This window comes from Molothrus ater, chromosome 22 (genome assembly GCF_012460135.2).
Source record: "Molothrus ater isolate BHLD 08-10-18 breed brown headed cowbird chromosome 22, BPBGC_Mater_1.1, whole genome shotgun sequence".
Classification (NCBI taxonomy): domain Eukaryota; kingdom Metazoa; phylum Chordata; class Aves; order Passeriformes; family Icteridae; genus Molothrus; species Molothrus ater.
The window spans coordinates 3,794,096-3,806,491 of NC_050499.2; the positions used below are offsets into that span (position 1 = coordinate 3,794,096).

Here is a 12,396-nt window from a genome sequence, read left to right on the forward strand (position 1 = left end):
TGTTTACAAAGAACTGCATCTCCAGTAGTCTCAGAATGATATAGCAGAGGAATAAAATGTTTTATTCTGGTTGTCTATCAGCCTGTGCCACCATACAGATGGCTCAACACACGCTGACTGAAGTGATGCTCCTGCTCTGTACAGTTTGTCTCCCTGCTGAAGGACACATGCTGCCTCCAAGCAAAGCAGGAATTCAGCTCTAGCACCACTGCAGATTAACATTTTCCCTCCTTTTTCACCATATGGTGCTTTAAGAGCAACAGCCGTGCAAGCTTCCAGGAGACCACAGCACTCAAAGAATCCTGCTCTCTAAAAACACTTCTTGCACCAAACCCCATTTCTTTTTTTTTTGCTTGTTGCTCAGGAAAAGAGAAACATTGAGGCAACAAGTGCAGCCCAGCACACGGGGAAGGAAGGGCAGGATCAGATTTTCCAGTGGCTGCTCAGGGCTGTCAGGGGTTTGCAGTGTGGCTCTGCTGTGTGTGAGGGGCACTGCCACAGCTCCCTGGGGATTCCAGAACCTTCCCAAAGCAGGCCCCAAACCTAAGGGGAGCTGTCAGTCAGTCCCACAGCTCCCTGGGGATTCCAGAACCTTCCCAAAGCAGGCCCCAAACCTAAGGAGGGCTGAGCTGTCACACATGCACACCTGGAGCTCTCTCTCAATTCTCTGCACCTCACAGCACAACAGAGATGATTTAAAGGAGTTCAGCAGCAAAGGGATGGAAAGGAAGGGGATTTCCTGCTTGAACTCAGCTCCATTTGGCTTTTGCTCTAAGTGCCTCTCGTGCTTGCAGGACTGTCAGAGCATTCCAGCAGAATCTGTCCCTGCAGGGCTCAGCTGCAGTGGACACAAGCAAAGACTCACAGTTTGTGCACTGGATATTCCTCTCTGTGCAGTAACCACACCACATCATTCCTTGCCCAGTTCTGAGTGTGGAACACACACCCTCAGTGTCTGTGCAGGCTGTTAATCCCTGTGAGCACATCCTGTGCTGCTCTGGGAGCAGCCTGCAGCTCACCCCAGACCCTCTTTGGACACCTCAGAGTAGGGAGAACCTGACCTCGAGGATTTCCCTGTGCAGCAGGGTTCTGCAGGGCACTGACACTGCTCAGCTGAGCTTCCAGAGCCCAGGAAGTGCTCAGCCTTGCACCTGTGTCATAGCAGGGCCCCAGCTGGGTAATAATTAGTATGGGTAATTACTATAAATATTAGTTCTCCATTATTGCAGAAGGCTGATCAATCACTTTATTCTACTATAATATATTACACCTATTAAGAAGCTTGTACTTAATAGGTATAATATTAAGTATTATTCCTATATAATAGGTATAATACTTAATATTATACCTATTAAGTATAATATTATATCTATTAAGAAGCTTGTAACCCTTACAGACAGTCTGATACAGCTCTGACTTAATTGCTCAATCTCTCCAAACACTATCCAGTGTCCAATTAAGAAACCACCCTTTGGTAACTAAATCCCCATAACACATTCCCCATGTGCACAACACCAGGTGCAGCAAGAGGAGATAAGAATTGTTTCTCATTCTTTTCTCTGATCTTCTCACAGCCTTCCCCAGGAAAATCCTGGGAAAGTTTGCCTCTCTATATACCATATTATTAAATTATATAGTATATAATATATATACTATATTTATATATATACAATATTATACTATATTATTATATTATACTTCTTAAGAAGTTTATCACCCTTACAGACAGTCTGATCCAGATGGATCCAAATGGTCAATCCCAACACCATCACCAGTGTCCAATTAAGAAATCACCCTTTGGTAACCAAATCCCCATAACACATTCCCCATGTGCACTACACCAGGTGCAGCAAGTGGAGCTAAGAATTGTTTCTGATTCTTTTCTCTGATCTTCTCACAGCTTTCACCAGGAAAATCCTGGGAAAATCTCTCTCTCTGTGGCCAGAGAGCTGCTGCCACACCCCTGGGCAGGGCAGGCTGCTGAGGAACCCCAGCCACCTTCCTCTTCAGCACCCCAGAGCCAAGGAAGGAAGAAAGGGCACTGTGTTATGTCAGCATCCCAAAATAAATTCCCTCCTGCACTGACCCTGTGAGATGCACATGGAGACACTGGGCTGTGCTTTCCCATGCACAGTTTCAGTTTTCTCATCCCTTGGTTTCAGGAGGGCTCTTCCTTCCTGCAAGCCCTTAGATAAATAAATAATCCACAGCCACCAGTTCCTACTCACCCTCTGGGGTGCTGATTGCTCTCCCCACCACAGCCGTGGTTCCTCCACTGGACTGTTGGTTCAGGCTTTGGAGGGAGCCTGGGAACAAGAAGGGAAAAAGTGAGATCTGAAATGCACTGCAGCTCTGCCTGTGCCCGTGCAGAGCAGAGCCAGGGCAGTTCCCACCTTGCTGGTGCCAGCTGTGCCCATGCAAAGCAGGGACAGGGCAGTTCCCACCTTGCTGGTGCCAGCTGTGCCCATGCAGAGCAGGGCATGGCAGTTCCCACCTTGCTGGTGCCAGCTGTGCCCATGTAAAGCAGAGCCAGGGCAGTTCCCACCTTGCTGGTGCCAGCTGTGCCCATGTAAAGCAGAGCCAGGGCAGTTCCCACCTTGCTGGTGCCAGCTGTGCCCATGCAGAGCAGTTCCCACCTTGCTGGCTGTGCCCATGCAGAGCAGGGCATAGCAGTGCCCACCTTGCTGGCTGCCAGCTGTGCCCGCTGCCTCAGAGGAAGCTGACAGGCTGCTGCCCACGCTCTTGCTGCGCTGCTGGTTCCTCTCCTGCAGAGCCTTCCTGGCCGAGGTGAGGATGGCCAGGGTGCTCAGGGATGCTGCCCTAGGGCACAAAGGGACACAACAGGTGAGGATGGCCAGGGTGCTCAGGGATGCTGCCCTAGGGCACAAAGGGACAGAGGTGAGGATGGCCAGCGTGCTCAGGGATGCTGCCCTAGGGCACAAAGGGACAGAGGGACAGAGGTGAGGATGGCCAGGGTGCTCAGGGATGCTGCCCTAGGGCACAAAGGGACAGAGGGACAGAGGTGAGGATGGCCAGGGTGCTCAGGGATGCCCTAGGGCACAAAGGGACAGAGGGACAGAGGTGAGGATGGCCAGGGTGCTCAGGGATGCTGCCCTAGGGCACAAAGGGACAGAGGGACACAGGTGAGGATGGCCAGGGTGCTCAGGGATGCTGCCCTAAGGCACAAAGGGACAGAGGGACACAGGTGAGGATGGCCAGGGTGCTCAGGGATGCTGCCCTAGGGCACAAAGGGACAGAGGGACAGAGGTGAGGATGGCCAGGGTGCTCAGGGATGCTGCCCTAAGGCACAAAGGGACAGAGGGACACAGGTGAGGATGGCCAGGGTGCTCAGGGATGCTGCCCTAGGGCACAAAGGGACAGAGGTGAGGATGGCCAGGGTGCTCAGGGATGCTGCCCTAGGGCACAAAGGGACAGAGGACAGAGGTGAGGATGGCCAGGGTGCTCAGGGATGCTGCCCTAAGGCACAAAGGGACAGTGGCTGGGATGTCCCTCTGAAAGCCCTGATGAGACCCTGAGGGAAGGTCTGTCCCCTCCCTCAGCATCTTCAACACCTAATAATGAGATTATGCTGCAACACCCATGAGTTTCAGACCACTCTCTAAAGAAAGGATCAGCAAAGTGACATAAATAAGTGGAAATATACAAATAAATAAATATTATAAATAAATTAAAATATAAAATATAAGAAATATATAAATGCTAATATAAAAATAATATTAAAATATGAATAAATAATAAAATTAAAATAAGCAATATAAATAAATTAAAAATATGAAATATATAAACTCGAATATAAAATAATATAAAAATATAATATAATAAATCTATAATAAAATAAAGCAATATAATAATAAATACAAATAAAAATATAAAATACATAATATATAAGCTCTAATGTAAAAATAATAAAAAATTTAACAAATAAAAATAAATAATATCAATAATATGAATAAATTAATATAAAATATATAAACTGTAATAAAATAATATAAAAGTACACAATAAAAAAATATAAATAAATAAAAATAAAAATATATATAAATAGTATAAATAAATATAAGTAAATAAATATAAGTAAATAAATATAAGTAAATAAAAATAATATAAATAGTATAAATAAAAATATAAAATACATAATATATAAGCTCTAATATAAAAATAGAAAATATAAATACTTAATAAAAATAATATAATATAAATAAAAATACAAAATATATAAACTAATATACAAACAATATTGAAATATACAATATCAATACATAATAATAAAAATAATATAAATAAATATAGAATGTAAAATAATACATAATATTAAAATATAAAAATACAAATTATAAATAAATAAAAAGAAATACAAATATATAATAAATGTAAAATACCAGGTAACAAAATGAGCCCATACCTGCGACCCACCAGTGGCTGCTTGAGAGCCTCAGCACGAGGAGTGGCAAACTCAGAGGGGCCAGGGGCAGGGATGGAGCCAGGTGTGGATGGCCTCCCACCCCCAGAGGGCTGAGCACTGGTATTATTCTGGCCAGCAGGAGCTGCAGCTCTCTCCAGAGATGGAGTCTGCTGTGGAAAACAGGAGAACAGGTCATGTCTGCCAGTGGAGACAAGAGCAGAAAACCCTGCAAGGTGCTTGGGCCTGAGTGTTTCAGAACTGCCCTTTGTGGGATGGATGGATGGATGGATGGAAAGGGTGCTGGAGAGGAACAATTTATTGGCCAAAATTTTACCAAGAAGTGAGCAGGGACACAAATGTCCCAGTTTAGAGGTCTATATATAAAAAGTGCTCTTCTAAGGTCTGCAGAGAAATGAACTTCCAGGCTAGAAGTCATCTCATCTTAAGGTAAGGATCTAAAATAGCTCAGGACAACTGACTCAGGCACATATTTATTTCTTTACACTGAATTTAAAAGAGTATCTCATGACTGGGACAGCTTTGAACTCTCACTTTGTAGACACCTGACATCAGGCAAAGTGAACTCTTTTCTTTGTTACCAGTTTATCATTCTGAGAACAGAGAGAATACAGCATTTAAGCCCAGCCAGTGCCAAATTAGACTTGCTTTTTCCTTTAAATTTAATTCTCTCTCCATTAATCATTTGCTGCTCCTCTTAGCTTTGTTTGCTGATGTTCTAAGTCTATTAAATGACTCTGAAACCAAAACTTCTGTCAGGAAGTACAAAGAGGGAGGAAAACCCCTGATAACCATCCTGCTCCAAGGGCAGGGTCCCCAGGCAGGGCATGGGCGCTGTGAGCACACAAATTTGAGCAGAGGAGACATGGAATTAATGGCAATAACCACCTCCCTGTGGGCTGCTGGGAGCTGCTCTTGCTCTGACTCCTTCTCCCTGGCCAGCTGCTCTTCATATTTCTTCATGTCATACTCCAGCTCGGCTGCCAGCTGCTTGTCCACAGCAAAGAAGTCTTTGATTTCGTTTCGGTAATCTTGCATCATTTCCTGCAGCAACAAGGAATGTTTGGACCCCTTCAGAAATCTCCCTCAGCTACTGATTCACATCCCCATTCAGATCACAGCTGCTTGGGAGCAAAAGGAAACACCAGTTGGTAGAGCAGAGGTGTTTTTAACAGACTGAAGAGTTTTAACTCCAATTTGTTCCTCAGAACATGGAAAAGCTTTGCAGCGTTTGAGCTCTCTTCCTGCCCACGTTCCACACTGAGAGCCTCATCTCCAATCCCTCCACCTCCCACGTTATTTAACACAGTGGCAGTGTCACAACATCCTATCTTCTGAATTCCTCCCTCCTCAGAAGGCTCTTGGTTGTGGCAGTGGTTGCACATTAACTCCAGAGAGGATCAAAACATCAGGACCAGCAGGAAAACACTTCCCCTTACCCTCAGGCAGTTCATCAGGTCCTTAAGAGCTGGGATCCTCTTCTGCTCCATCAAGGACTTGAGTGATGTGATTATTGGGATGATGTTTTCGATGAAATTCTTCTTTTGAACCTTTTTTGTGAACGAGGCATGAACAGTTATGCGAGGCAGTGAAGGAAAAGCCACTCTGCACCTCCACAGAGGAGTTCTCCCTCCACAGCCAAGGAATCACTGTAATTAAGGCTGCTCTTGCACCACACATATGCACAGAGGCTTTTAACCTAAGGGGAGCCTTTTCAGATGCATCACTAAGTCACTCAGATCTCACAGTGAAGGCAAATTGCCCAGAGGTGCAGGAAAATCATTGTTCTGCTCAAATGCCTGGCCAAGGAGAGGGGTGGGGAACAAGTCCAGCTCAGCACAGCTCCCCTGGCTCCTGGGAAATGCACTTCTGCTCCCTCCACCTCCACAACAAGCATCCCTCAGCAATTCTGCCTTCATATTGTGCTTTTACAATATGAGCTGCCCAGCCCTCTCCCCACAGCACAGCAAGTGCCCCTCACCTGTGAAATGAGCTTTTTCTGGGCCACCTGCATGACAGCATTGGCCATGGCCATCTCATCTTCATCAGCCTGAATGTCCTCCTCAGGTTTGGACCTCATACTTGAGAGCTTGATTTCTTTGCAGCTGAGGACTGCAAATGTATCTGAGAGCAGCTCACTGCCTTCCAGGTCCAAAGGAAGGACCTCATCCACAAAGCAAGCTGGAAGACACAGGCAAGAAATAATTTGTTTTTCCAGAAGCAGCAATGATGGGCAAGCCAGGATAAAAACACCTGGATCATGAGATTTTATACAGACACCAGGTTTTTGTTTGGCAGGTTTTTAAAGGCATTTTTAAAGCCTTACCTAGGATGCTGTGGCTGATCTTGGTGGTGATGCTGAACCTCTGCTCATCTGTAAAATGTTCCAGCAGGAAGGTGTAGATCCTCATCCTCTTCTCCTTGTTCTCCTTCCCCTTCAGAGAGAAGAGCTGCTTCGCCCTGTGGCAGAGCAGGACATTTTACAGAGGCCCAAATCACATCATGCCAGCTCCCAGGAATAATGAGACCTTAAATCAGCCAGGGATATTTGCATGCCACTTTTAAGACCCATAAACCTGCTAGGACAGCACACAGTCCTACAAATTACACACAGCAGTGTCACAGGGAAGGCAGGACCCAGCTCAGCACTTGCATGGATAATTATCAAGTGCCACAAATGCTGTGCTGTCACTGAGAGCTGCATGGCCAGACAGCCCATAATTTAGCAAAAATTAGCCAGGAATGCGCTCAACTGACCGCTGGCTCTGGGGGAACCTGTTGTACTTCTGGTGTTTCTCATAGCTGTTGAAATGGAAGATGCACTCAATGAAGTGCTGGGAGAACATCACAGGGTTCCTCTTCAGCAAGAGATGCACCAGGCAGAACTCTGCAAACCTGCAGGGGAGGAGAAGGAGGAAATTATCACTGGATGCTTTCCAAAAGCCACCCCTGAGGCTGTGTAGGGCTCTCAAGGCTGGAGGATGGTTCTCCTCTCCCTCAATACCACATTTAATTCTTGCCCAGCTCACTGACTTCCACCCTTTCTCAGAGGGACAGACGTCTCCAGAGGACAGACATCTCCAGCAGCCACAGCACTACTCATTTTTATGGCCATTAAAGCAAACTGAGTCAGAAATAAATCTGAACTTGAATCCTGTCACAGCAATTTAATTATTTAACCTGAGTTCCACCATGGCTGAGACACAGCACTCAGCAACGAGTTCATCACCAAAGGTCCTGCAAGAGCTGCAGGGCAAAACCCAGGCCTGAAGAAAGTGGTTTTGGCTGGATGCAGTCTCCAAATGCAGATGCAAAGGAAAAGGCTCCCAAAGAAATGGGAGGAACACGATGCTGCAATGCCACCATCTACTGGAAAGACATTTTTAGATATTCAAAAGACACTGAAGAGAAAAGGGAATGTGAATGGTAATTGACAAAAGGTCGATGGTTCTGGAAATATCCATCTCAGATTGACTGTTCCAGGCAGAAATGAGCAGCAAGGTGTCCAATCCTCCTCTGCAATCCTAATTCTACATGAGCTCCCCACCTGAGAGAAACCTGCCCCATTCATTTCCCACATAACAGAGCAGCTGGAGACCTTGAAACCTCCAAAAACTTCATAAACACGCACTTAAAATGAGAGTGCATAATTCTTCTGACACATCATTTGACAGGTCATTCCTCTAACAATTACAAGATGTGGCAGAAGGCTGAAAAGGCAAGGCATGCAACATAAGAAAAAAGAAACTGCAACAAAATACTTAATCCTAGTTCTTAAACAAATCCAGCACTTGAGACAGAGCCTGTCAGAAAACCACAAGGAAGATTTCACAAGTGTCTGCCTCAAAAATGCCTTTTTTTTCCTGGATAACTGAGTCCTGAATAGAGCAGAGCTGAAGGTTTTGAGGACAGCCAAGGACACTTTGGGACTTTTAAATGACCTGGGGAGAGGCTCATCACCTCTGTGCCACCACTGCAGACCCTAAAGGAAGTACAGAGGTTAGAGGGATAATCTGCTTTATCACTGGCATTTCTCTTCACAATGTGAAGGTGCCAAGACTGAGACAGGTTTTGAGCCATCTCTGACCTTCACCTCCTCCATCATTTCACAGCTGAGATCTTTACCTGGCAATGTCTGGGTTTGGATCCACCAGGACACTGACAAACCGAAAGAAGAGGCAGTCCTTCCATTTCACAAACTCCTCCTGTGAAAATCAGCAGAAATCAACAACCTGACCAGGAAAATTCAGTGTGAACCTCCCAATTGCAGTCAGGTAAACAAACAAGCTGTAAACCCTCAAGAGGCACATAAAATAAACCCCAAAACAACCCCAAGTATTTTGGGGGATGCTCTAAGCAGCATAAATGCCACAACAGCACATTGAGGTTTACCCCAGGCATGAAGAATAAAGCAGAAAAATGAAAAATCTGTTTCCCCACCCCATGGCAGGTGTGCTCTTCAACACTGTTTTTACACTGCACGCCTTTGCAAGCTACAGACTTAATTCAAAAAATGTACATTTCACTTAAAATGGATTTCTACTCTGGAAAATTTTCACTGTGTCTCAGCTGCAGGAGGTTGGTGAGCAAGATGAGGGTGTCTCCTTCATTAGCCAATAGCCTGAGAGGTGTTGCAGCTGAGTTTGCAAGCTACAAACTTAATTCAAGAGGTACATTTCACTTAAAATGGATTTCTATCCAGAAAATTTCCATTTTGTCTCACCTGCAGGAGGCTGGTGAGCAGGATGAGGGAGTCTCCTTCATTAGCCAATAGTTGGAGGGGTGTTGGAGCTGTGCTTGCAAGCTACAGACTCAATTCAAAGATGTACATTTCCTTTAAAACGTATTTCTATCCAGACAACTTCCACATAATCTCACCTGCAGGAGGTTGGTGAGCAGGATGAGGGTGTCTCCTTAGCTAGCCAATAGTCTGAGGGGTGTTGCAGCTGTGTTTGCAAGCTACAGACTTAATTCAAAGATGTAATTTCACTTAACCAAAATGGATTTCTACTCTTGAAAATTTCCACTCTGTCTCACCACCTGCAGGAGGCTGGTGGGCAGGATGAAGGTGTCTCCAATAGTTTGAGGGGTGTTACAGATGTGTTTGCAAGCTACAGACTTAGTTCAAAGATGTAAATTTCACTTAAAATGGATTTCTACTCCAGAAAATTTCCATTTTGTCTCACCTACAGGAGGTTGGTGAGCAGGATGCAGATGTCTCCTTCATTAGCCAATAGCTGGAGGGGTGTCGCAGATGTGTTTGCAAGCCACGGACTCAATTAAAAAATGCACATTTCACTTAAAACAGATTCCCATCCAGAAAATTTCCGCATAACCTCACCTGCAGGAGGTTGGTGAGCAGGATGAGGGTGTTTCCTTAACGAGCCAGTAGTCTGAGGGGTGTTGCAGCTGTGTTTGCAAGCTACGGACTCAATTAAAAAATGCACATTTCACTTAAAACAGATTCCCATCCCGAAAATTTCCGCACAGTCTCACCTGCAGGAGGTTGGTGAGCAGGATGAGGGTCTGCCTGCGGATGAAGGGGTGCGGGTCCCGCAGGCACAGGGAGATGTTGGGGATGTATCTGTCGCCCAGCGAGGTGTAGCGCACGCACAGGTCGCACAGCACCAGCGCCGCGTTGTTGCGCACGGCCACGTCCGGCGACACCTCCAGCTCCCGCGCCAGCGCCGCGATGCATTTCTTGGCCAGCTCCTCGTGCTGCAGGCACAGCTTCCCTGCAAAGCAACACCGCTGGTGACGCCTGCAGTTTCAGGTTCTTGTGGTTCTCAGAGCCTGCGCTAAGAGGGCTTAACTCTTGTTTAAGGCTTTGAAGGCCTTGGGTTTAGGTAATCTAAGTTTCTTAGATAATGGTAAGGATTATAGGGGAGGATAGGAAGGAGGATGACGGACGTGGTGGTTAAGATAGCAATTGTAATGCTGGTTGGCCTGCTAGTGCCTCCTTAGGGTGCATGTCCCAGATTGCAAGGCAAGGTGGATTCTGTTTGCCATCTGTATAGTTGTCTTCTGTTTCGTGGGCAGTTTTCCTTATCCTTGATCGATAGTTTTTCTCTGAGTGTATGGGTTAATAGGTAGAGGACTAGGCTGCAGCTTGCTAGTGCAATCATTAGGGTGTCGCAGGCATCTTTTATGGAAAATCCTTTCCTTAGGATTTTTCCTCCTGAGAAGCTGAGATGCCTCAGGAACAAAATGTAAATATTGACTATCTGCTGCTGTGTAATGCAACAGGTGGATCTGTGATTGGCCCATGTTGGTTATTTGTCATTAATGGCCAATCACAGCCCAGCTGGCTTGGACAGAGAGTCTGAGCCACAAACCTCTGCTCTCATTCCTTCTTTTTCTATTCTTAGCCAGCCTTCTGAGGAAATCCTTTCTTCTATTCTTTTAGTCTAGTTTTAATGTGATATATATCATAAAATAATAAATCAAGCCTTCTGAAACATGGAGTCAGATCCTCATCTCCTCCCTCATCCAAGAACCCCTGTGAACACGGTCACATCAGGGCATGGTCATGGAATCCTATCAGCTCTTCTATGATACGTGAGGAAATGTCTTGGAAGTTAAGTTGTGAGTGGTTGGCCATATTTAGGTAGAGATGTGCTGGGTTTTCACCTGCAAGTTAGTCTTGACAAGGCTATGTAATTGTTTTACTAACACCTCTTTATGAGAAAGAAGCATAAGTGGTCTATGCGGTTGCCTTGAAACCAACATATGGGGGTTCGACTCCTTCCTTTCTTGGACTTGGACTAAGGCAGGTTCTTTCCTTATCTCGTCCACAACCACACTTGCAGCAGGCTCCAGGCCTGCTAGGGCTCCGTGGAGGGAAGAGGCTTAAAGATAGGAAATGCCAAGTCTTGGTGAAATAGCAAGAAGCCCCTCTCTTCTGCCTTTCGGACCCCTGCTTATCTCTCTGTAACCCCATAGGTCACTTTCCCTTAAACCCTGCTACTGGACAATTTTGGATCCCCCTATACCCTATATAATGGACTGGTTTAGCCCATTCTGGTTAGAAGAGCTGTCACTGGAACCCTTCACAGACCCCCAATAAAGCCATCACTGTGGAACCCCAGCTGCCTTCTCCTCTCTCGTGTCTGCCTTTCGGTCGGCCTGCAATGGTGCCTTAGTAAGCAAAAGAGCTGAGAGTCACTAAAAAGAGCTGATATCCCTTAAGCTTGCTAAGGTTGCCTGTGGCTAAGAGCAGCTTGGGTACTTGGACAGTCTGTCCCCAAAGGACTGAGCTATCCAGCCCCGTGCTGCTTGCCTGGGGGCAAACCTGCCCAGCAGGAGACCCAGACAACCACTCCTCCCTCCAGGGGACACCTGCTGATAACAGCTATTGAATGTCACTGCATGGCTGATAAGAACTACAGCATCCCATTGGGAGATGTGAGCCCAGAGGGAGGAGCCAAGCATTCCTGCCTGGATATAATCTGGAGATTCTGGAACACCAGCCAAGCATTCCTACCTGGATATAATCTGGCGATCCTGGAACACCAGCCAAGCATTCCTGCCTGGATATAATCTGGAGATTCTGGAACACCAGCCAAGCATTCCTACCTGGATATAATCTGGAGATTCTGGACCACCAGCCAAGCATTCCTGCCTGGATAGAATCTGGAGATTCTGGAACACCAGCCAAGCATTCCTACCTGGATATAATCTGAGATCCTGGAACACCAGCACAGCTTCTGCACTGGGTTTCCAGAGGAACAGCAGCTGCCTCTTGCCCTGAATCTTCAGAGGCAGAGACTGCACCTTTCTCCAGGATCCCTGCTCCAGCAGAACCAGCCCTGACACTGCAGGAGGGCTGAGCCACAATTCCAATGGTTCTGCTGCCAGCACCCTGACCCGCAGGGTGTCAGGTTGGGTTCTGACTCTGGCAGTGTTTTAGTTTACTGCATTGTTTATTTTATCTTTTTATTTTCTTCCCTATTAAA

General features: G+C 46.1%; 1 protein-coding gene across 1 annotated transcript in view; it reads right to left on the reverse strand.

Moving 5' to 3' along the window:
- NCAPD3 (non-SMC condensin II complex subunit D3) overlaps positions 1-12,396 on the reverse strand; it is a 40,124-nt gene that overhangs the window by 2,968 nt on the left and 24,760 nt on the right. Inside the window, exons 23-32 of the mRNA XM_036397431.2 lie at positions 9,938-10,176; positions 8,567-8,646; positions 7,199-7,336; positions 6,768-6,901; positions 6,423-6,622; positions 5,881-5,991; positions 5,330-5,485; positions 4,424-4,593; positions 2,681-2,820; positions 2,229-2,306 (exon numbers count right to left, since the gene is read on the reverse strand). Coding sequence (XP_036253324.1) covers positions 2,229-2,306; positions 2,681-2,820; positions 4,424-4,593; positions 5,330-5,485; positions 5,881-5,991; positions 6,423-6,622; positions 6,768-6,901; positions 7,199-7,336; positions 8,567-8,646; positions 9,938-10,176 — 1,446 coding nt within the window. The remainder of the gene's footprint in view (positions 1-2,228; positions 2,307-2,680; positions 2,821-4,423; positions 4,594-5,329; positions 5,486-5,880; positions 5,992-6,422; positions 6,623-6,767; positions 6,902-7,198; positions 7,337-8,566; positions 8,647-9,937; positions 10,177-12,396) is intronic.